Here is a 24,371-nt window from a genome sequence, read left to right as displayed (position 1 = left end):
TTGAATAATATTTTCTTTATTTACAAGTTAGAATCAACAGACAAAGAAAAGACAATCCAGGGGACCAAATGGGGAGATGACTGAAACCCCCAGGGGCCCCAAATGGAGCAGAAGGAAAAGGGAAAACAGAGTAGAAAAAAAAAGTCAACGTAAAAAAAGAACGTCTTCCTCCCTCCCCATGGAGGCTGAGGGGACCACGGCCCCACCCTGCCTCGGCCTTACCTAGCTTAAAATAAATTAGAACAAACAACCTCAAAACAGGGCCCTTACAAGTGAACAGGGCAGCTACGGCCTCAGGTAACCCTGTATCAGGGCCTTTGCCCATTCCCACCCTTTACCCCTGCCCCACCAGTCATTTTGAATAGGGGCTCTATGCCTAAGAGGTCACTCTCCATGGGGCTGGGAACGCAGTTGTATTTTGTCCATTTATGTCCCTCCTTCAGTAATTGTCCCTGCATTCCTCCCCCCTGCAGAGCCAGCTCTCCTACAGTGGGGGGAGGGGGTGAGATGAGGAAGTGTCACAGCAAAGGGAGAGTAGGGGTGGGGCAGGGTGGTCTAGGGGTCCGGTCCTGCGGAGCCTCCTGCCCCATCTGGCCTGGCCCCTTAGCCTGAGTCTGAATCACTGGTGTCTGAAGAAGAGGAAGATGAAGAAGAGGAGCTGGAATCCGAGCTGGAGCTGGAAGCACTGAGGCGGGACACTGCTACCTGCTGTGCCGATGACGTCTCTGTTTTTTCACTCGCTGCAGAACAAGTTGAAGTTTAAAGATTATTTCAGTCTGATTTCCATTTTTCAAGAGTCAAGAGGGCAGGGTGTAGTGAATTCACAGTGGCTTACTGAACACTCACCTTTCTTGGGGGGCTTTTTGGTAGAATTGAGCTGCCCACTAACATCTTGTAACCGCTTTTCTAGTTCCCGCTTCTTCTCCAAAGCCAGTTCCTCCTTTGTCTTTCCCACAGGTTTCTTAATAGCTAGAAAAACAAATATACCAGGATTAAGATAGCCAGAAGCACCCTAGTTTCTCTGTCCCCTATTGTTGCCAAATTCCTTTCTTGAACATTGGGAAGCAACTAATCCAACCCTTATCATCCCAGGAGCTGATGATCTCAAGTCCATCAAGCATATGCCTAACTATCCTTCTCTCACTGTCCTCAGAACTTCGTGAGGATTTGCTGAGTTAACTGAGTTAACTCTGCCCCTCTAGATGCAACAAATCCTCCTCAGAACTTCGCAAGGATTTGCTGGGTTAACTGGTGGGCCTCATTTCATACTCACTATAGGGCTTCCGAGGTTTCTTTCGTAAGCAGGAAAGGACATAGCGTTCAAGCTCTCTAAGTGTGGATGGCTTGAGCGTTTCAAAATCAATCTCAATTTCTTCTGGGTTTGAGTCACGTAAAGAGGGCTCCCTGGCTTGAATTATGTGTACAACTCGACCCAGTTTCTCCCCGGGCAACTTGTTGATGTCCAGGCTCAACTGCCGCTTCTCGTCGTAACTCATGGGCCTGCTTTCTTCCTCTTCCTCTGAATCATAGCCTGCAGGCAGGGCAGGTGGGGCTGTCTTTGTGGCCTTTTTGGGGAGTCTACGGGCAAAAGAAAATTGTCAATTGTGGGATATTCTCACTATTCAACCCAGTGACCTGGATTTCATGCCTGAAAAACTGTTTTCCATTAAGGCAAAAGAGTGGGCTACTAGACACTGTATCAGGGGAGCAGAGCTTCTACACATGTCAAACACTTTTATTAATCTCGGACTTTGAGAACTAAATATAAGTACGCTGGCACAGGTCCACTTTTTTTTTGCTCCCTAAAGCACTAACCCACCCCCGACCACAGAAGAAAACACGAAAAACCACAGATTCACTGGTTTAGAGAAGGGGTAGGCAGACTACACTGTCAGAGTCAAGCAACTTTGAGAGACTACAGTCTTCAAAAGTCTACTTCATCACCTGGCCACTTGCAGAAAAAATTCGCTGGACCCTGATTTAGAGAAACCTTTGCAAGGAGTGGGAGAAATCATCCTCCCCGGAGAGATTAGAGACATAACTGAGCTGTCTCTGCTTCCATGTTAGATAGTACTCACTTGGTGCTACTTCCTCCAGAAGGTCCAAAGCCAGGAGGGCCTAGGGTAGCAGCGCTGCCAGCCCCACTGCCACTCGCTTTCTTGGACTTCTTGGGCTGAGATGGGCGAGGTGCCCGAGGCCCTTTGTCATCTTCCTCAACCCCAACTCGGCCTCGATGCTTCTCTGCCTTCCGTTTCTTCTTTTTCTCTTTTTTTTCTCTCTTTCGCTTGGGCTTGGATATCGGGCCTTGGGACAGGGCAGCCAGTTGTTCATGTACTGCTCGAAGCTAAAGAGGAAAAAGAATCATGTGAAATAGAAAAAATAAATAGGTAAAGCAATAAAGACTGAAACAAAAAAAATTTAGGGCCAAGACAGCGCACAAACCTCACCCAGTAAACTGAACAGTGACAAATTAAAATAATACCTGTTCCTGTAGTTCAGCCAAGCGATGAGCCCTTTCTTCCTCAGAGTCAGAGCTTTCACTCTCTTCTTCCTCCTCTTCATCCTCCTCATCTTCCTCCTCCTCCTCCTCAGAAGAGCTCTCACTGCTACTTTCCTCGCTGGAGGACTCTGAAGATGATTTGGCCAAGCCAGGGGGCAAGGCAGTAGAGACTGGTAAAGGCCCTGGTTCCAGTGGTTCATCTGGCATCTTGGCATAACGGAACTCAAATACATCCTAGAAAGAGACAGCAGACTCAAAACCATGCTAGTGGATATGCCCTGATCATACCCAGCCATATGGCAGCTCCAATTTACAACTGTAGAGACTGGGAGAGCCCCATGTTGAGGTTGTGCACCACAGACAGCAAAATTTCTCTCCCCAGACCCATTTATTCTTCCAACTCCGACCTTGACACTCACCTGTAACTTTCGTGCCATGGCCACGACATCATGGTCTGGGGGATTGTACTTATAGCAGTTGGAGAACATAAGCCGCACGTCAGCAGCAAACTCCTGTGCATCCCGGTAATCACGATTCTCCATCTTCCGCTGCAGAAGGAGGCAGCATCAGAAGCTGCACAGGCAGGAAGACTCACCTTTCCCTGCCAGCTCCAGACACCGCAAGGCTAGCCCTCTGGAGAGTATGGGGGCGGGGCAGGGGTAGCCTTAAGGATCTATGCCCTGGGGCTCAAGTTTGAAGTCAAAGGAATTTGGGTGGGTTGAAGAAATACCTATGTCTAGGAAAAAAAATCATTTCTAAGTGAAAAGAGAGGGTGGGTGGCCTCTGACTAAGCAGCCATCCCTTAACTTTCCTATCCTAACCCAACATTCCCAATAGGTAGGACCTAATTGTAGATGAATAGCGATGCTCTGAACACAAAACCCACCACACTGTCTCAAACTCCAGAAAATACGGACTCCTAACAAGTACCTGACCTTCTGCCCCGTTACTATTTTGTAAAAATAAAATGCCGAGACTGCTGTGTGCCCGGAAAAAGTGACTGTTTTATTGATCCCTAGGCTCCAATCACTGCCTGAGTATCCCATCTGCCCCATGCAGTGGGTACCTTGACAGTGCTGAGGTCCATGGGGTGCTTAATGATGTCATGGTAGTCATGCAGGCCAAGAGCAGAAGCGTCCACTGGTTTATAGAAAGGCCAGGCATAGGCAGCATGCTTCTTAGAGAGTAATTCCTTCAAAATGCCATTGCAGTGTTTTAACTGTTCCGACAGCTTTCCTTTCTTGGAGCTTTGGTGCTGTTGCTGAGAGTCAGGCAAGTCTTTGCGTGGGGGCTTGATAGGGCGGCCACTCTCTCTACGCATAGGGGGAAGCCGTGCTGCCTTAGGCTCAAGACCCCCGGGAGGGCTAGCTGGGGAGCCAGGAGCCAGGATAGCTGTAGGTGTAGGGGTGGTAGTATCTGCTTTCCGCTTTACCCCTTTTTTCTGCAGAGAAAAACAAGACAGGAGCCTTTTACCCTGGGTCCACTCCATTCAAGACCTTTCCATCCTCATTGTCCCAAAGATATCCACAGATGTATACCTTGGCAAGGGGCTGGGCTGGGGGAGCTGCAGAGACAGCAAGGAGCGGGGGTCCAGCGGAGTGCAAGGACTTGAGAAGGGGCGAAGAGATGACCGATGGGTGGGGAATGTTGAGGACAGTGGTAGGTATCTCAGGTGGTGGAGTATACAGGGCTGTGTGAGACACAGAAGAGACAGCAGGCACCTGATGGGCACTGGTGATACTGCCCTGGAGTGCTGGGGTGGGGGGAGAGAAAAAAAGTTTAGTCTGATTATCTTTCCCATCTTTCGGTCTTCATTGGCAAAACTCCTTCTCTTCCTACCTGCCAATTTGGCCCCTTTCTTGTGGCTGTTCTTAGGGATAGTCACCACAAGCTCTTGTTCCTCTTGTGGCATTGATGCCACCTTCTGTAGAAAGATCTTTTCCAGCGTTTGTGCCATCAGGACAATATCATCAGTAGGCTACAGGAAACACAAAGAAAAAGTTCAAATGCCAGCAAAAGACAAGCAAAACCATTTTTCTCTGAGGAATTCCTAGCCCCAGGCATCACCACCACCCCCCTTACACAACTTCACCATCAAGTACTGAAAATCACCTGTATTGGGCCATTAAATTCCCTTTTCTCTTCCAACTCTGCCCCTCAAGATGCAACAAAGAAATAAAGTTCAGAAGTAGAAGAATGAGAGCTGACTAAAAAAAAAAATAGTTCCTGCTCTACTCAGATCTCTGGAGATTTCTCTGAAAAACAGGGCCACTATCCACAAGAATAAAAAGTGTTCTATTTAAACATCTCTTAACTCTGGATCTCTGAAACCACATCACTGCTTTTAGTGGTACCTTTTGGAACTCAGACTTTCTAGGATCCTGACTACTGAGAACACCTACAGTAAAACACTTAAACCTTTCATTGATAAAGTAGTGATAAAAAATGCACTGTCTCTCCCCAACTACTAACAACACAAAAACACTCACCTTGTTGTAGATATAACAGTTGGTGAACATGGTATTAAAATCCTGCATACACTCTGAGGCAGCCCAGTAATAGTTGTTTTCAAGTCTTCTCTTAATAGTACCCATATCCATAGGCTGCTTTATAATTTTGTGATAATCCTAAAAAAAGAAATGATAGGTCAGAGCTACAAAAAGATAAACACGCCTGTTCTCCTAAGCAAACTACCGACCCCAACACACACGCACATACACACCCCCTATGCGTCAAGAATACAAAGTCTCCTAAACTGCGGCCCCAATTAAATCTATGGGATAGGAAAAAAATGGAACAGGATTCTTATCACCCATAGGGAGGCCCCTACTGCCTTTCTCTAACCACCCACCTCCCACCCACTCTGGAAAAGCTTCCCATCCTGTGACATTACCTCTGGGGCTGGCTATCCATGGGCTGCATGAGGGAGAGGAAGAAGCTAAGAATTTTGGCCACCGTGGTCCTCTCCCAACCTGGGGTGGGAATCTGTAAAATGGAGCCAGGGCACAAAAGTTAAGGAAGGACACATGGAGGGCACAATGAGAGATGCTAAGATAGCAAGCGGTTGGATCAAACACAAAGGACCAAGAATCCAGAAATCTGGTGGCTATCTGCCCTACAGGGTAGAAATGGGAACTCCTAGGGGCCGCAGCAGCTACACTAGACAGCCCACCTCCACGCACACACATTCTTGTTCATTTCCATAGCTCCCCACTCCAATCTCTCTACTCACCGGCAGACCCAGTTTGACAGCATCCACAGGCTGCCGGAAGGGCCATGCAAACTGATGTTTCCACAGAGCCTTCATCACCACCTTGTGCAGGTATTGCAACTGGTTGGTAACCCGTCCTGGCTTTTTGGGATTGGACACCTCCGGGGGTGGTGGGTTGGCAGGGGTTAGTTGCAAAGCCGGCACTGAAGCCATTGTGGGGCTCTCGAATCCCTCATATAACAGGGAGGGCTTTCGAATCCTTTTCCCAGGCGCTGCTGCCTCTGGGCCCAGCCCCAGTAACCCTGCATTCCCCTCCCCAGGGAGCCTGTGAAGACAAGGAACAAAACCATATGTGATAATCTTGTGGAACTTGAGAGAGTACAATTTACACTAATTTACACTACGTACCCTCAATAAATCCAGGCTTGGAATCTAGTGAAAGGTGGTCAAGATTATGAAAATGAAACCAGTATCCAAACAATCCATGGAGCTTTTGTTCTTCTACTTCCTACCACCTCTTCTGTTCTTAGTCCTACATTCTGAATTCTCAAGTCTGATGGACTCTTTCATCTGTTTTTAAAATTTAAAGTGAAAAAGCCCAAGGTAATTTCTCACAAGGCACAGCCATTTGAGAATCACAGCCTTATTGGGATGGGACTTAAGCAAAATGGGTGGAGCCGAGAAACTCAAGCCCCAAGCTTCCTCCTCACTAGGGACTTGGTGGTTGCCATGGTGGTTGAGCCTGAGAGAAGCGGGTGAAAAGGAAACAAAATAGAAAAATTTCATAAAATGCTAATTAAACAGACACTTAAGAATCCACCTGTGCAGAAGGAATCAGCATCCTCCACAAGCTCTGGATAGTTAACTCCAAACAGATCAGACATCTAACGGAAAACCCTATCAACTCAAAAAAAGAAAAAAATCAGACAAGGGAGCATTTGTCACACTTCACAGCCTGGAATACCCCAAGCTACCAGCCTCCAGAAATTATTCACAAATTCGTCTCCTCCCTCTTAAGAACTCAAAAAATAGAGCTGTCCGAACAGTCAAGGTCAGCACGTTCCCTCAGAAAAGTGATACAGACCTCCCCTGCAACCCCTAACAAAAACTGCGATGCCGTTAACAGTTCTCACTGCAGCATCAACTCTGAAGATCAAACGCCAATAATGCACCAAGTTTACATTCTCTCTGGTGCTCCTCGAGACCAGGTGCTTCCCAAGGCCCAAGACTAAAGACGTTATACCGAAATCTCATTGTTTACATCCGCAGAGCTGGACTAGAGGATCCTTAGCTCCACCCTCCTACCCTGAATGAAACTCCCAATTGTATCACAAAAACAAACAAAAAACACAGCAAAAAACCCAAAAAACCCAATCCTCTGCAACAAGACACACAACTCTCAACACAAAACCGCACCAGTCAACGAAAGACTAGCAGGAACTGAATGACCTACCCCAACCATTAGGAAAGAGTGATCCTTCTACCTTCTACCCTACTCAGGAAATCTCCGTTTCCAGTCCTCGAGCTCTATCACCATGGCAACCCTGTAAAGCACAAGATACGGCCACGAACCCACTCCCCCAAAAGGCCTGACAAACCGTCGCTAGACACCAAACCCACGACCCGCAGGACCTGCTCCCCAACCAGCGTCCTTCCCCATTACATTCTGCCGCCACCTCCCTCTGCCCGACTCGGGTAAGATCTAACCACAGAGGAAGAAACAACATATAAACTGACAACCTGTGCTCCCTCCATATTCAGGATCTGGGCCACTGCCTCAGTCCCAAACCGCCGCTCAACCCCCTGCGCGAGCCCGGCGAGCCAACAGTTGCGCCATGGAACAACAACGCGCCCCACTCGGTCCCGCACTCCCTCCGAATCCGACGCCCCACACCCGCGCGCTGCAACTCGCAAACGTCCCCTTCCCACACGCCGTTCGCGGGGACGTACTTGTTGTGGGGAGTCACGTTTTGCAGCATCTTGACCACGGGGAACCGGCGCTGCCCTCAGCCGCGGAAAGTCCGGGTGGCCTCGGTTCCCCTTACCTTCCAGTCCAGCATAACCCGGGAAGTGAAGGGGGGGGGTCGGGGGCCGCTGCCCTCGGCCCTCCAGGCAACAACCCCCCCCGCCGGGCCGGCACGAAAGCAGTCTCCTCCGCTGTTTCTCGGAGAACTCCCGGCAGCTTGGCGCGCTCCGCAGGAGGCGGACAGCGAGAAAATGGCGGCGGCCCCAGCTGAGGCGGGCGAGCGAAGGGGGACGGACTCTTCAAACCCCAGGACAGTCCCCGATCCCAGACACCGTCGTCAATATTGCCCGCTGTTGGTCTGCAAGGATCCCCTCTTCCTGCCAGGACCGTCCGGCGCGGACGAGGTCCCGTTTCGATCTCGGATGGAGGCGGATGAACACGAAAAGTGGTTTAGGGAGCCGCCGCCTCCATCTTTGAAATCCTCTTGAGGGCGGAGTAGAGGGGGTGGACAGACTCCGAGGACTGGGCGGGGCTCGAAAAAGGGGAGCTTCGGGGGCTTCTATGGGGTCTGTACTGTCCGCGGGGACCGGTCATAGGCCGAGACGAAGGCCATTTCCAAGCGGATGGACGTGGATTGTAATGGCGGCCCCGGACGACTCGAAGGCTCTGTATAGGTAGGCAGAATCCTCCAGCTCGTTCTAGAGGCTGCTCCACTCCAGCGCGAAATGGCGCCGCCGAGCCCCGCGCCAGCCCTTTATATATAGGCAGGGGGGCGGAGCTTCGCCGCTCATGCGCGCCACCGCGCTCGCGACTTCCCCCACCCCCTCCGCGCGCGCGCGCTCGCTCACGCGCGTGAAGAAGCGCAGTCGAAGGGGGAGGAACACCTCTCCGCGGGAGCGTTTTCTATTGGTCGGCGGATGCGATGACGTCATAAGCCTCATTTCCAACGCGTTAGTCACCAGGCAGAAGAATGCCGCATAGACCCACAGGGAAGCGGCAACCCGCCACATCTCCGAGCCAATTGGCTGCGCTGTGGTTCGGCAACTCCAGGGAAAGAGCGAGGTTGGCAGGGGTGCAGCACCCTCTCCCCGCCTCCCCTTCCAACAAAGTCTTCCCAGGCGTCCAAGCCCAGTGCGACTGGTGACTGCCAAGCTCGGGCAGGTCGTGCCGTTTGTAGCTCCTCCATTGGCCAGACTGGCAGGACTGGAGGCGGCCGCGTGGGCGTACTCAGCCTGGGCCCGCCGGGGTGTGGTCACAGGACGCCCGCGGCTTGTTGTTCTCGGCAGTGAGGAGGCCGCCGCAGTGAAGAATCTGAAATGAGGAAGGAGACGCCATCTTAGAAGCCGCGGCCTGGCACTGACAAACAGCTAAGGGCTCCCAAACGCAGCAAGGAACCGAACGTTCCCGTTCTCCGCAATCAAAAATACAGAATTGATAATTAAAATCCTCCCTTTTCTTCCCCAAGCCAAACAATCGAAAGACAAAGGCAAAACTCTCCCCAGAATCTACCATCTGTGAACTCTTAAAGGCTTTTCACCAACAAGGCAACCAAACAGAATACGTTCCAAACACTTGCACCCCAAGCACCTCTCCAATCCCTCCCACTCATACCTTCAGGTACCAATACAAATATCTGCCTGCTCGACAAAACCTCGGCAACCCTTAACTGGGAGCAAAATCTCCAAACGCACCCATATACCCTTTAAAATGAAACCCACCTCCTCCCCAAACTTCATTCCGGTGTCTGGCTCAGAGCGGAAAAAACAAGTCCCGCGAGGGGCGAATCAGGGTGAACGCCCTCCCCCTCCTGGCGAGCTCAGACCTTTCCCCACGCTCCCCGCCCTCCCCTCACCCCGAAGGCAGGCCCACACCCTCTAAGGGTCCTGGCGTCGCGGGGGCGGAAGGGCCCCCCCATCCCCCCCACCAGGGTTCGGAGTCCTCCCCACGGAGCGGCTGGTCCATCGGTCAGCGCCAGGGAGGAGGGCGAGCGGAGGAGGCGGCGGCTGCGGCTCAGACTAGCCCTCCCCCTCCTCTCCCCTCCCCCCTCCCCCCGGGCCGTCCGCCTCCGAGGAGGGGCAGGAGCCATTTTGGGAACTCAATTTCGCCCCCTCCCCCCAACCCCCTCAACTTACATCTTTCCCACAATCTAGTACAGTAATCTGATTAGGGTTACAGACTAAGTGTGAATAGAGCCAAAGCACAAGGTCAAGATATCTAAAGCCACCTCTGGGGCTCCCCCGCCCCCTTACCGGAGAGTGAAAGAATTTCCCCCACCTGGGCTTTATTGGGGGGCCTTCCCCTCCTCCACGTCCCCTCTTCTGGCTACCAAGGAAGAAAACAGACTATGTATATCTGAATAAGGAAATTAAGGTAAGTTAAGGAATATAAGAGCCCCCTCCCCCCGCAAACCCAGGGCTTCGTGAGGGCCTAGGTCCTTGAACTCCAACTAGGTCACCCTCCCTCCGTAGCGGCCCTGGAACCCTAACCTCGCTTACTGTGTCTAAAATGGCCATCAATTCTCGACCACCCGAGTCCGGCAAACCCTGCGGAGGAGGGGTAGTGGGCACCGGGAAAGCAGTCTCTCTCCTCCCCCCCACCCACCTCCGATCAGACCTCGGCCCCAAAAGTACACGCGGGCCCGCCCGGGTGGCTGCAGCAAAGAGAGCAATGACACAGCAACTTTGCAAAGGCCTTCTCCCCTCCCCCATTCCCCTCCCCCTAATGGCCCAACCTCCCCAATCTGTCTTTCTCCACCCGGGGCCTTGCAAGTCTGCACACAGGCCCATCAAGGGGCCGGCCAGGGAATAAAATTTAGGAGGTCGAGAGTATACAGGGCCTTATTAGAAAGGAAAAGGGCAGCCAGACAGTACTCTGGCTTATTTCCCTGCATTCCGGAAAATCACTGCTCTCCGCTCCCTCCCAGTTCTCCCTTCCCCTACATGAGTCACAGGGGAGGCTACTGCTACTCAGTAATTTGGAAAAGTAACTCTTCCCTCCTTTCCGTTCCCTCCCCCGCAATACACAAGGAAAGAACTGTTCAGGAATGGGGGAGGGGATGAAGGAGGCAAAAGACGCCACCCAGGAGAAACCCGAAACCTTGGGAGCTGTGAAATCTTTCCAGGTCCTGAGACTCACTCTCTCCTGTCTCAGGCCACGATTTCCAACCCCTCCCAAGACGCCGGTTGGGCCGGTTTCTGCTCCCAAGAGGACCTCAAGCTTCCAGCCTGCAAGCCCTCCCCAGCCTGGGGTAGACACATGCTCAGCTAAGACCCCCGCCGCGGCAAAGAAGGTTTTGTTCGGAAGGCTCCGCAGGTCATGTCCACGTGAATGCACACAAATTCGATAAGCGAGTCGAAGTGTAACCTCCACCGTGCCATGTGGCGACTGCCAGCTTCCTACCACTGATACAAAGGAAGCACAGAAATGCTCCTTAGTCTCTGCGGAGAAAGGGAGTGGGCGCCTGGGAACAATCTCAGTTTACAACCCGGGTTGCCAACTCTCAGCATTCCCATCTACGAGTAAGAACTACAGTCACCACTCCCACTCCTCAGCCCACTAGGTCACCCCACCCTCCAAACGCCAAAAGGATCCCTTCTCACCTGGCTCCAAGCTCCTGTACCCCCAGGGGACGAATGGAATGGGGGGGAACACCGCCCCCACGCCCCTTTGCCCTCCAATTGGTATTGAGACAGAGGTTGGCCATTCCCCTCCCCCACCCGAGGGGCCCTCTCCTGCTCGCCCCCCTACACACTCCCATTGGCTGTAAACTGTTTGAAGGACAAATCCTCCCACCCTCAGGATTCTTCTCTGCACCCCAAGAATCTCCCTCCCGGACTCCCCACCATTGGTTAGGCACTTAAATGACTGACAACGCCCCCGCCCGCCAAAGGCCCCGTCTCACCTGGATCCTGGAACCTTCCAGGGGGGCTCCAATGTTCCCCTTGTCTTGGTGCGGGGGGAGGATGTAATCCGGGGTGTCACCCCCCCGGAAACTGAGGTTGCTTTGGGGGAGGGGGCGTAGCCCCCAGCCCCTCCCTTCCCGACTGAGCTGGGGGGTGGGGAGAGCATCGGGGCCGCGCGGCCACGTCAGCAACATCCAGATTGGCTGACCCGGGTCACGTGCCAGCCGCTCCCTCCCCCCCCGCCACGGGGGCGTTTTCCGTAGGTTCCTAGGGGTCGTTCAAGGGGCCAAGGGGGCCGCATGGCCCAGGCATTTCTCCACAGACCCAGAGCACTCTAATGCCGCTGCTTCTGCATATCCCCGGCTTCCCATCCCGCTATCGTCGACCCTCTCCCCCCCACTCGCCTCTCCGTACGGGTTCAGCATGGCTGCCGCAGCCCGGGAACGTGCACAGCGCAGGCGCATGGGTGCGACCGGATTGGGGGAGGGGAAAGGAGAGCGGGAGGCCGCGGGGAGAGCAGTGCGCAGGCGTGAGGGCGGGTTCCGTAACTCCCGCGGCGGGGCTCGGAGCGCGCGCAGTGGGTGGGGCGGAAGCGGGCGCGGCGCACCGGCCTCCTGCCTCAGCAGGCCTTACCCCACTGCGGGCGGCCTCGCGGGGCAGCCGGGGGAGCCCTGCCTCGGTTCCTTTTCCGCAGGTGGAGGGTGCGGCTTGGGACGCCCGAGCCGGAGTGCAGTGGGAACGCGCGCCGCCGTGCTGTTGTCAGTGGAGGAGAATGGGGCCTGGACCTGGAGTTGTGAGGGTTTGCAGGGTGGGGTCTCTTCCCGGCTGTAGTGTGGTTCCACGATGGGAGTGTTGTCACCGCCCTCGTTGTGCTTGCGGCGGGGAGAGGAGGTGCGGGCGGTTGGTGTGGGCGTTTTGTTCGGTCTCTTTGTCTTAGGCCGCTTTCTAACCTCTCATTTCCCCTGAGTCTACCTGGAGTTCCTTACTTTATTGAGACCTGCCGGAGCCTGGACTCCTTTGCCTGCTGCAAAACTTGCCGGCCTTTTGATCACTTTTACTTCTTTACTGGGCTTGTCTCGATCATTTGAGTTAAAACACTTAGGCTTTTTCTAAGGCTTTACCCTCTGCTCATGTTGAATAAAACCCATAAAAGTCTAATCTAGGGATGGTTGCCACCTAAAGGCGACCTTTTACTTGTTCATGGGCAGTAATCCCTCCCTTGACCCTCAGTGTGGTTCAAATATTCACTCTAGTTCATAACTCCCCACCCCCACCCGCAGAACGGAACAGAAAGGCCAGCTTGCGCGAGAGTTCTTGGCTTTCCATCTCCCACCTGTAAACTGGGCCGTGTCTGTGTTCCTTTACCACCATTGTACTCGAAGTCCTCTCTTCGGATTAAAGAAATGTATTTTCCTTTTGACCTGGTCAATCTTATCTGTTACTCTGAAGCTCTCCTCCATTTTCTACCAATTAGTATTTTTAACTAATCCCTTAATACGGGTTTCCTAGCCTAAAAAGAAGATAAGAAAGACAACCTTATCAATATTGTATTCCCTTGTAGACTCGCTTATCTAACTCTCAGCTCCCCTGCAGTCAAGACCTGAAATTGTCATCTTAATGTTCCTCTCTCTGCCTCATTCCCCACTCTAGCTCGTTTCTTCCACTACTGAAACTGTCCTGGCAAATGTCACCAGGAACCTCCTAATTGGCAAAGTCAGGAAGCAGTTTTCAGTTCTCACCTTATTTGACCTCTCTGAAGTATTTGACATTTGATCACGCTTCCTTCCTGAAATTCTCTACACCCTTGATTTCTGTGACTACTTCTCACTTGTTTCTTTTCCTGCTAGTCCAACTGTTCCTCTGGTCTCCTTTGTGGACTCTTCTTCTTCGGCCCTGTTGATGTTTGCCAGGGTTTTGCCTCAGTTTGCTTCTAGTTCTGTTCATCGTCTCTAAGTAATCTCAGTGGCTCAGAGCCTCTCAGATCTGTATTTTTAGTTCAGAGGACTCTCCTGAGCGAAACTCACTACTGAATTTTACCACTTGGATAATCCTCAGACACTTCAACGTTTTCAAAATTGATACAATCTGTATGTACCCTAGACCTGCTCCATCTGTATTATCCAGGCTGATGGCAGCTATTCAATCAAAAAGCCTGGAATCTGGGAGCCATTCTTGATTTCTTTTTCTCACAACATTATATCTCCTAGGCTTATCATTGTGCCTCTAGTACAGCCATTGACTCACACTCTGTCCTAGTCCTATCACCTGAGCTGTATCAACAGCTTCCTAACTGATTTCCTTATTTCTAAAGCTGCACTGTTCACTATGGTAGCAACAAGTGGCTGTTTAACATTAAATACTGTTTTAAATTTAGTTCCTCAGATGCCCTAGCCTCATTTTAAGTTCTCATTAGCCATGTGTGGCTAGTGGCCATCATACTGGATAGCACAAATTATAGAACATTTCCATCATTGAAGAAATTTCTCTCGAACAGTGCTGCTCTAGATTTTTCTCTCTGCCTCTGCCACAATACTGCCAGGAATGAGCTTTCCAAAATACAACTCTAGCCATATGCTACTGTTTAAGCCCCGTATTAATTTCTCATTGCCTGTGTGATAAAGTCCAAATTCCTGTGCTTGCCAGAGAGGTCTGCCCAGCTCTCCAGTGTCATGTCTAGCCAATTCCTCTTGGGCCCTATATTCCAGCCGTATTGAACTGTTCCCCAGATACATCATTTTGTTTTACACTGTATTTTACACATGCTGCTCTCACTACATGAAATATGCTTTTCTCCAGTCCATCTAAGCCCAAATACCATCATCTGAAAAGCCTATCCTTGCCTTCCAAATTGAGTTGACTGCTCATCCCTTGGTGTCCCTTTCTCTTATGATTGCACCTTTCACAGTGAATGGCATATATGTGATGCCACATGTTTCTCTCCCTTACTAGACTTTGATCTTGAGAACAGGGCCATGTTGTTCTGTTTTGTTTTTATTTTAAATGCCCCCAGCTCCTGGCTCAGGACCTGGCCAATATGAGGTGCTCACAAAGTGAGCAAATGTTGAAGGAAGTTGATGTTTACATAAGTATGTGACTTAGGTAAGATTGTAATGTATGTGTTTGGAGCGGGGGCTCCATGCGTAGTATTGGGGAAATAATCATAGACAAAGTTATTGTTGTCAGATAAACATTTGAGACACTGGGATGGTGTGAGGAAAGACAGAACAGAGCGGGTCATTTTCACAGAGCACTGCAGTCCAATCTGGCCCGAGTAAAATATAAGCTACAAGAAGTAGAGCCGGAGGAGATTGGAAGTTACATTTATTTGAGGCAGTATGATGATTTCCGGTGCTGTTAAGTTTGGACCTAGTGGAGAGCCTCTGAAGTTTTTTGAGCAATGGCTTGATTGGAATTATGTCATTAGATAGGAATCCTATCTTCATATCCCCAGTGGCTATCACTATACCTGTTAATAAACACCAAATAAAAATGCCACGTGTTGGAAGGAGGTGAGACTGGTGATAGCTAAAATTCATTGAGTTTTTGAAATGTCTCAGGCCCTATTATAAATGCTTTACATGTAGGAACTCTTCTAATGTTTATAACCCTATAAAGTAGATACTATTGTTATCACTCCCATTTTTCAAATGAAGTGACTGAAGCAAGAGATATTAAATAATTTACTCACAGTTACGTGTTTAATAAGTGTACAGAGTTGGGATCTGAACCCAGGCAGTCTGTCTCTGGGTGGTATGTTATTCTGGTTGTTAGGCACAGCAGGTTTTTTGTTTTTGTTTTTGTTTTTTTTTTTTTTGCGGTACGCGGGCCTCTCACTGCTGTGGCCTCTCCCGTTGCGGACAGGCTCCGGACGCGCAGGCTCAGCGGCCATGGCTCACGGGCCTAGCCGCTCCGCGGCATGTGGGATCTTCCCGGACCGGGGCACAAGCCCGTGACCCCTGCATCGGCAGGTGGACTGTCAACCACTGCGCCACCAGGGAAGCCCCACAGCAGGTATTTTAAAATCAAAGATTGAAGTTCGAGGAAAAAAAAGATTAGTTGAGGTAGATTTGGAAGTCACCTTTGAGGTGTAGTTTGAATCAGGTAAGTAGGTGAGATTTATAAGTGAGGAAGTATGGAACAATTTAGTTGTGGGTTGAAGATCACGCTCTGGGTTGCATCCTCACACAGCAAGAATAGGAAGAGAAACCAGTGTAAGCGTCAAACAAGGAAAAGCAGAACAACATAATATGAGGAAGCCAGAACAAGAGAGGGCTGCAGTGAGGATTTCATGTTTATTGAATGAATGACTAATCAGGAGTTTTTAAGCTTGTTTGTGCCATGCACTTATTTGGCAGTTTGGTGGAGCCTTTGGACCTTGTCTGACAATAACATTTGTAAATGCATAAGTAAAATACACAGTTATCAAAATATTAAAAGAAATGTGTGATGATCTAGTAATAATGTGTTCCCTTATTAATAGAATACTAATACAATAAATAAAATGATTTATTGCAGGTCTAAACTCATAGTTGTAGAGGTATTTTGAGATGGCTATGATATGAAAATATTCATTGATGGTGATTTCTATTGATGACATTACAGGTACTGCTCGTACTACAAAGACTTGTTTTCTACATTCATAAAATTAAGTTTCAGTTAATTAGATGTTCTTAAAAATAAAGGTGACTCTTTTTGTTCCATCCAAGTTCATGGACCCCTGAATTTTATGGCATGTGGACTGCAGGTTAAGAAACCCTGTTCTTTTTTTTCTTTTTTTTTTTCGCCACGCCATGCGGTTTGCGGGATCTTAGTTCCCTGTCCAGGGATTGAACCCGGGTCCCGGCAGTGAATGCGCAGAGCCCTAACCACTGGACTGCCAGGGAATTCCCAAAAACCCCTGTTCTGATTGAATGAAGAGACAAGATCCTGCAGAGGGTGTGAGAGAATGAAGAAAGGGGAAATCTCACTAGGTTGTTGGTGATCATTACTGATATTGGAGAGCAGTTTTGTAGTCTGGGGATAGAATTCAGAGTATGGGGAACCTGAAAAACCCAGGCCAAGTAATTCAGATTGAATCTCATAGAAAGAGGGGAGCTGTTTAAGTTTTGAGAGGGGAAGGAAGAGCTACCTTTATAGGAAGTTACTTGGCATCAGTGTGCACCATGGATTGGCTTTGGAGAGACTGGAGGTAGGTCAGGTAGGAATCACAGCACACATTCACCCATGGAATGAAAAGGAATAAAGTCATAGCATTAGAATTAATCACACTTAGAGGAGAATGCAAACCTCGCTGTGGACCACGAGGTCCCATGTGGTCTTGCTTCTTCCTGCCTCTGGCCTCATCTGCTGTCTGTGCTCTCTTATTCACTAATAATATGCCAGCCACACAGGGCTTCACCTCCCTGAAGGAGCCAGCTCATTGTCTGCCTCAGGGCCTTCCTCTTCTTCCCCCTCTGCCTGGCTAACTCCTACTCACCCTTCAGATCCCATCTCAATATCACTAGGTTCCCCGTTTCACTTAGTGTCTCTTATGGATCTCCCTTCTTTTCCTTCACAGTACCTTTTACAATTTGGTTTTGTAGGTTCGTATGATTACTTGTTTAATGCCTCTGTTTTCATTAGATTATAAGTTTGGTCATGTAGGTGTCTGGTGCCCAGCATACTACGAGGTACATAGAGGGTAATCAGTAAATATTTGCTAAATAAATAAATGAATGAACCTCGTTGAGCCACAGATTTCTTGTTTATATAATGGCAGTAATAAATTCCAACCTTGTAGTGTAGTTGACAGGATTGCTGTATTCAAATAATACAGCTAAAAGGGAACAATGAATATGGATGTGAAGAGATCACTGAGCTGGGAATGAGGGTAAAGGTGGGAGCTGGATGGGCAGTCTTACTCTCTGAATTAGGCTGTGGCAGGGAGGAGGAAGAAAATGGGAAGATGAGTGGGGTGCACAGGGAAGGCAGTGGGAGTGAAGATGTCTGTAGAGTGGCCCACAGACATGCCTGGTAAGATTTACTGTTGTTGTTGTTTTTTTGGCTGTGTTGGGTCTTTGTTGCTGCGCGCGGGCTTTCTCTAGTTGTGGTGAGCGGGGGCTACTCTTTGTTGCGGTGCGCGGGCTTCTCATTGCGTTGGTTTCTCTTATTGCAGAGCACGGGCTCTAGGCCCACGGGCTTCAGTATTTGTGGCACGAGGGTTCAGTAGTTGTGGCTTGTGGGCTCTAGAGCACAGGCTCAGTAGTTGTGGCACATGGGCTTAGTTGTTCTGTGGCAGGCATGTGGGATCTTCTTGGACCGGGGCCCAAACCCGTGTCCCCTGCTTTGGCAGGTGAATTCCTAACCACTGCACCACCAGGGAACCCCAGATTTACTGTTGAAATATCCATGTTAGAAGGAATGACCTATCATTCATCTAATGCTTGAAGGCTCTTCTAGGCCCAGCTTCAACACCTTCAGTAACCAACAACCCATTTATTCATCCAATGAGTAGTCACTTGCTGGTGGGCCTTCTTGGTAGATGCTGAAAATGGAAAAATACCAGGAAGAGATCCTTGAGACCTTGCAGTGGAAGTGAGGTGACCGAAGCAGACATAAACAGAAGAGCATAATACAATACAAATGATGGTAAGGACGGGCCAGTGCTGTGGAAGCATACTGAAGAAGTCACTCATCTCCACTCTGGGTTCCAAGGCTCCCTGAGGGAGGTGAGATTTCATCTCAAATGATGTATAGAGATAGGTTAAGTGGATCCAGATCATTAAGGATCATGCCAAGGAAAGCAGATTGTAGAGAGCCATTGAAGGCTTTCTTGCAAAAGTATGATGTGATCAAATGTGCCTAATAAAAAGATCCTTGTGGCAGCACTGGAAAATAAGAATAAGATTGGAGAAAGAGCAGTTCTAAGAAAATTGCAGTGATCCAGGAAAAAGACAAGCAAACCAATGAGGGCCTGAACTAGTGGGAATGGAGGACAGACTAAAGAGATATGGAAGAGGTAGAATTGATAGGACTTGGTGAACAGTTGGTTGAGAAGGTTTGAGGAAGATGAAGTTGTCAAGGTTGACTGCCGTATTTGTGACTCATCTGATTGGGTGGACGGTCAACTTATACACTGAGGTCTTGAATACGGGAGCTTAAACATGCTGGGAAGGGAAGGTGGTGAGTTTAGCTTTGTAAATTTTGAGATAGAGCTACATTCAGTGTAGTAATTCCTGAACTTAATTTGCCTAAAAATTCATTATTGAACATTCAACAGAGGTTTATGAGACATCATGTAAAATAGAAAACTCACTAAATTTTAAAATATGAAGGCAAAGTTTGAAAACCACAAGACTGCTTTTCATTTAAAACTTACCCTTAGACATTTTTGAGATAGTGGGGGAAAAATGAACACAGATTGGGTTAAAGGAAGTTAAGCAATCATTTTTAATTTTGGTGCTTGTGGTGATAGGATGGTAGTTACATTAAGGAAAAAGTCATTATAGATACCCGTAGAAATGTTTCCTGGTGAAATATAATGATAGAATTTGTTTAAATACTCCAGAAAAAAAAAAAGTGTGTGGAACAGGAGAATAGATGAAACAAAAATGGAAGACTTTTAGAATGTTGAAAATTGTTGAAACTTAAACAAGAGTACGTGGAGGCTTAATAGATTCTTTTGTGTATGTTTGAAATTTTCCATAGTAAAAAAAAAAATTAAACTTAGTCATAGATCCAAAGGAAATCAGTTAGTGGAACACAAATATTATAATTATATAATTAATCAACACTGAGGTCATAAGTATATTTTGAATTTGTGGCAAGACTTGTGACAGACCAGAGGTCAAGTAGATGACATATATCACTTGGGCAGTTAATTGGGAGATGCTTTCTGAGTGTTAATGCACAGACTTAACCTCACGTTTATGCCTCAGATGATCTAATACAGTTGTCTGGGATGCCGTATGTTTAAGATAATTATACTGAGGTGGTTGGTTCGTGGTAATTCTTGCTTCTCTGGGAATAGCTCTAAGACACAGAGGTGATATTGTACCTGGCCATCACTAATTGATCCCGAGGTCCACACCTGATGTAAGCTGAGCCCGTCTGATTGTCCCTCTCAGCAACGTGAAATTTGAAAGATAGAGGCTAGAGGACTTTGAAGGTGCGGCATATTAATGGCAACTCAACCCTTGCTGCTAAGGACCCTGTGGCTCCTCTTCCTGAGCCTAGCTGATTCCACCCATCTTTTGATTTTCTGAGCTAGCTCTGTCCGTCCAATAAATCGTCCCTTTAAAAGTTAAGTTAGCTAGAGTTGGTTTCTGTTGCTTACAACCAAAAATGACCTTATTAAATATAATAAATTATTACATAAAAATTACTGTGTAAACATGTTTGGTGTTTTATTACATGTGTTGAAATAAATTTAAAAATGAAAAATTGCTACTATCGAATTTACATTTTAAACAATTTCTTGAGGGACCCTATTTTGTGGAGAGTACAGTTTTAGAACTGCTGTACAGCATCCAAGTGGAGATACCTAAAGGCAGTTGGGTGTATGGATGGTGTGGAATCAGAGCCAGATCTGAGCTGAAGGGGGAAATTTGGAAAACGTCGGCAAATAGATGGTAACGGAAGACAAGTGGGAGTAGATGCCATTGAGAGCAGGGGTATAGTATAAGAAGAAAAGAGGATGAGGACAAAACTCCAGGGATACCAACACTTAAGGGGTGGCTGGAAAAAAGGAGTCCATGAAGGTGACAAGATGCCAGAGAAGTGGGAGGAAAAACTAGGAGAGAGTGCGGTCAGGGATGCCAAAAAAAATAGACCGTTTTAGGAAGGAGGGCATGGCCAACAGTGTCAAATGTTGCCAAGACTGCAAAGAGTCCATCTGATTTAGCAACACAAAGATGTTGAACCACTTCATTGTTGAGTGTTAAGGATTAAATGGAAAGTATGAAAGTAGAGAGATGGTTGCGCATGGCTTTTTCAGGAAACTTGGCTCTGTCAATAGAAAGAAGATGGGGCAGGACTAGGAAGGGATGGAGAGCTGAGTGTTAGAAAGCTGTAACCTACTGGGTTTACAGGTGTGATGCCTTTATTTTCAGAGGCATTCATGTCTCATGACCAAAGACACTGAGTTACTGGCATGCAGAACTGGTGCTTTGCCCTTCTCTTGACCACAATTCCCACTTTCCCAAACTGATGAGAGACTGTTTTTGAGATATGTATTAATGGAGGTTGTTGCAGGGTCCTGACAGGAAGAGGATTACATAGAGGGAAGGGTAGTTATAAATGTTTGAACTGGTTCCCATTTGTTCTGGGAGAGAAAGGAGTTAACCACAACCTTGCCTTCATCTTGATGATGGGTAGTTATATTTCTCCTCATGCTGGACTTGTCTACACTGTACTCCCGGTGGAGAACTTGGACCCCCTTTGCCTCATTCCTTCCACCCAGAGTGGTTGCAGGGTCTGCTCTAACTGTTCCTAGCCCTCCCACCAGTCCTCTTCCTCCTGTGCCCACTCCTCCCGCAGACATCCTTCCAAACAGTGTTGTATCTGGGACATGATACATTAATTAACCAATTGCCACCCCCAAAAAGGAATGGGGCTCTCTGGAGGGTGCGTTTATTTTGGGTCCCCCATCCCATTTCTGACCACACATAGAATAATGTTCAGCAAACAGTGGTTTCTGAGCAAGAGTCAGCCCATATATTTTTATATGGCCCAAGAACTCAGAACGGTTTTTACATTTGTAAATGGTTGAAAAAAAAAAAGCAAAAGAATTCTATTTTGTGACTCATGAAAATTATATGAAATTTAAGTTTCAGTGTTCCTTAGTAAAAAGGTTAAGAACAAAACTCCGAGGAACAAAGATTTGCTATCGGGTCTTTTACAGAAAATATTTGCTCACCACTGGTTTAGAACTCCAGGTGGCTGTGTGTCATCTATCTCCACCAGCAGTTCTGGTGATGTCAACAGACCTCCTTTCTATCAATACTTTCCTAAGGGCTGAATCTTCCCCACCGCAGGAGCTACTGACGGATTAATCCACAAAGGATGAGACATTAGGAAAATGTTCTACTTTTTTTTTCTTGGAGTATAACACAATGATTTCCAAGCCCAGCCTAACCCTGGCACCCTGCCCACCCCCACCACACATACACACACCCCCACACACATATGTACCCTTTTCAGAATATGCAGGAGGTCATGGGGGTGTTTTTGTTTGGGGCTGTTATGGCTGCTGTTATTTGTTTCTCAAAAGGGAGTATGGATTTTGAAAGGACCATATTCACATAGATTGATTTCTAAGATTACTTAATTGCCACATTAGATCTTTCTCACTGCCTCTTCCCCCACCCCTTCTGTCTTTCTTTTTCTTCTCTATCAAACTTGCAGCATATACACTGACAGTTTCTTCCTCACCTCCCACTTACTTCTCAGCCCACCACAATCTGGAGTCCACTCCCACTCCAACGCTGAAACTGCTCTCAACACATTTGTCACCCATCTCATAATTACCAAATCTAAGGACACTTTCCCGTCCTCCCTTGACTTCTGAGTAACATTTGATAATGCTGACCTTGCCCTTCTTCATGGAACACTTCTATTTCTCTGCATCTGCTTCTTCTTTATTCTTCTCTTAGCTCTCTGGGTGCTCCTAGTGCCACCAGATTCTTACAAATTAGTGTATTTCAGTGACCTGCTTATTATCTAGCATCAGTGCCAAGCCCAGCCTCCTATACTGTGTTATGGACTGCTTGGCCGTGTATTTTCCAGCCTTCCTGGACGGTTGGCTTCCTGTTAGATTCTCTCAGTAGGAGGTATGGGTGGGAGATCAGATGGCAGGAGAAACCAAGAAGCTTCCTGCTTTAGTTTCTAAGAGAGTGGCAGCTCCTGGTATCAGCAGCAAGAATGGGTGATTCTGGACTCCAGCTTCCTGGGCAGAGGAAATACCTTCTCAGTGATCCAGCTTTGATGGAGATGGCGCCTTTTTGGTAGATCCAGAAGTGACTGTGATGGTGTCTCCTCCAGGACAACAGCAGGTGTAGATATGAATTCCAGCTCAGGGGCGAGAGCTGCTTCTGATTTCCAGGTTTTCCTCTGTCCTATTTGCACCTCCAGCCTCTCTCTTTTTCCCTCTTGCATGTCTTGCCTTTTTAAAAATACCTTTGTAACCAATCTCTATATTAAATCCCCTCAGTCTGAAATACCTAGAATGATCATACCTTCCTGACTGGATCCTGGATGATACTGAATAACTGGTATGAGTTTGGGGTTTGAACCCAATCTGACCTGTGTCCTTGTGCCCTCCCTCTGCACAGTCTACGTGGGTGATCTTGTCCACTGCCTCTGCTTCAGCATTTGTGCAGATGACTCCCAAATTAGGGTTCTTCAGCCCACACCTGAGATCCATACCCATCTACTTCATGCCTCCTAGTTACCCTGGCACCTCAAATTCAACACAAAAACTGAACTTAATTCTCTGCTTCTATGCCTTTCTTTTCTATCTCAACTCAGTCCATCATTGATCAGCCACCTAGGCTGGAGACCTTGGTGTTACCTCTCCTTGACCCCTCCACATCTAATTCTCAGCCAGTGCTTTAGATTCGACTTCCTAATTACATCAATATTTGATTCCCTCCATCTCCTCTGTACAAGACTTAATTCAGGCTCTTACCATGTCTCGCCTAAAGTATTGCTATGCTGCTACCAGAGGGCAATGTGTGTGTATGTGTGTGCAACTTTTAATTTTGTTGTCATATACATCACAAAGTCTATGTGTGGACTCTTGACCAGAAGTTTGGCCTCAGTTCTTTTCAAGCTCCAGACCATTATTGGAAGCATCAGAACGATTTTTCTAAAATGTTAAAAATGATTATGTCACCCTTCGGTTTAAAGTCTCTATCATCTGTAAAATAAAAAACACCCTCCTTGGGACTTCCTTGGCGGTCCAGTGGTTAAGACTCTGCACTTTCACTGCAGGGGGCACGGGTTCCATCCCTGGTCAGGAAACTAAGATCTCGCATGCCGCCCGGCTTGGCAAAAAAACCCCCAAAAACAAAAAACAAAAACACCCTCCATGTGGCATAACAGAGCCTATGTGATCTGGCTCTTGCCTAAATTTCTAGCTCATCTTAAATCAGCTATACCCCAATCAAAATTGAAAAAATAAATAAAAAGTGAGTAATTCCTGAAAAAAAATTTTTTTTCTAGCTCATCTTGACACCCCACCCCCACTCCCTGCCCGTTACCAAACAGGGAAACATGAGCAGCCTCCAAACATTCATGCCCAACTATACAGAGGTCTCCAAAGAAAGGAGCTGTGAAGGCCTTTGACCGTCACCCATTTGCCTACCCCTTGCCCTGGAAGGCTTTTCTCTTCTCTCCCATTCTGCTGGTCTAACTGTTTTTTCTTCAAGACTCTTAGTAGCCTTCCTAATTACATCCCACCTATTTCTCCATCCTCATGAAATAAATACTTCCAAAACACACTTGGCTTGGTCTTATTTGAATATGTTACATTGTATGTAATTATTTATTCAGTGACTACCCCCACTCCCTCCAAGTTAGACTCGAAACTCTTTGAAAGCAGGAATATGCCTTATTCATCTTGGTATTTCTAGCCCTGGACCTAACGCTTGTTACATTTTCAGTCTATTTCTGCAGAAGGAAGAGAGCTAAAGCCTGAAGGAGAATAAATTTTGTGAGAAAGAGGAGGGGGCTTGGGAGGTAGAAGACAGGGTCTGAAGAGCCCTGGGGGGTTACCATGGGAAGATGAACTTTCCCAGTTTATTATTCGGCCAC

The 24,371-nt window shown here is 48.0% G+C and overlaps 1 protein-coding gene across 5 annotated transcripts; it reads right to left on the bottom strand.

Moving 5' to 3' along the window:
• On the bottom strand, window positions 1-11,906 carry BRD2 (bromodomain containing 2). Of its 5 annotated transcripts, none has more exons than XM_060162553.1 (14): window positions 11,579-11,904; window positions 7,662-8,988; window positions 6,120-6,453; window positions 5,733-6,036; window positions 4,990-5,127; window positions 4,340-4,478; window positions 4,039-4,253; window positions 3,567-3,941; window positions 2,920-3,048; window positions 2,483-2,734; window positions 2,079-2,344; window positions 1,274-1,578; window positions 847-969; window positions 1-740 (listed from the first exon to the last, which is right to left on the bottom strand). In XM_060162553.1, the coding sequence occupies exons 4-14, from the start codon at window positions 5,922-5,924 to the stop codon at window positions 604-606; spliced, it is 2,271 nt and encodes a 756-aa protein (XP_060018536.1). In that variant the 5' UTR covers window positions 5,925-6,036; window positions 6,120-6,453; window positions 7,662-8,988; window positions 11,579-11,904; the 3' UTR covers window positions 1-603. The 5 variants fall into 5 exon arrangements, with proteins under 5 accessions (XP_060018536.1, XP_060018537.1, XP_060018534.1 ...); XM_060162554.1 differs by having other exon boundaries at window positions 6,120-6,281; XM_060162551.1 differs by lacking the exon at window positions 6,120-6,453 and having other exon boundaries at window positions 11,579-11,906.
• Between the last annotated feature and the right edge of the window lie 12,465 nt (window positions 11,907-24,371).

The sequence above is a fragment of the Lagenorhynchus albirostris genome, chromosome 10 (genome assembly GCF_949774975.1).
Source record: "Lagenorhynchus albirostris chromosome 10, mLagAlb1.1, whole genome shotgun sequence".
NCBI lineage: Eukaryota > Metazoa > Chordata > Mammalia > Artiodactyla > Delphinidae > Lagenorhynchus > Lagenorhynchus albirostris.
This window is presented reverse-complemented; position numbering and strand designations above follow the sequence as displayed.

Coding starts and splice junctions, on each gene's coding strand:
- BRD2 (XM_060162551.1), bottom strand. CDS start 7,690: ATGCTGCAAAACGTGACTCCCCACAACAA. Junction 2,735..2,919: donor CCATGGCACGAAAGTTACAG/GTGAGTGTCAAG, acceptor GTCTCTTTCTAG/GATGTATTTGAGTTCCGTTA. Junction 1,579..2,078: donor TCTGGAGGAAGTAGCACCAA/GTGAGTACTATC, acceptor TTTTGCCCGTAG/ACTCCCCAAAAAGGCCACAA.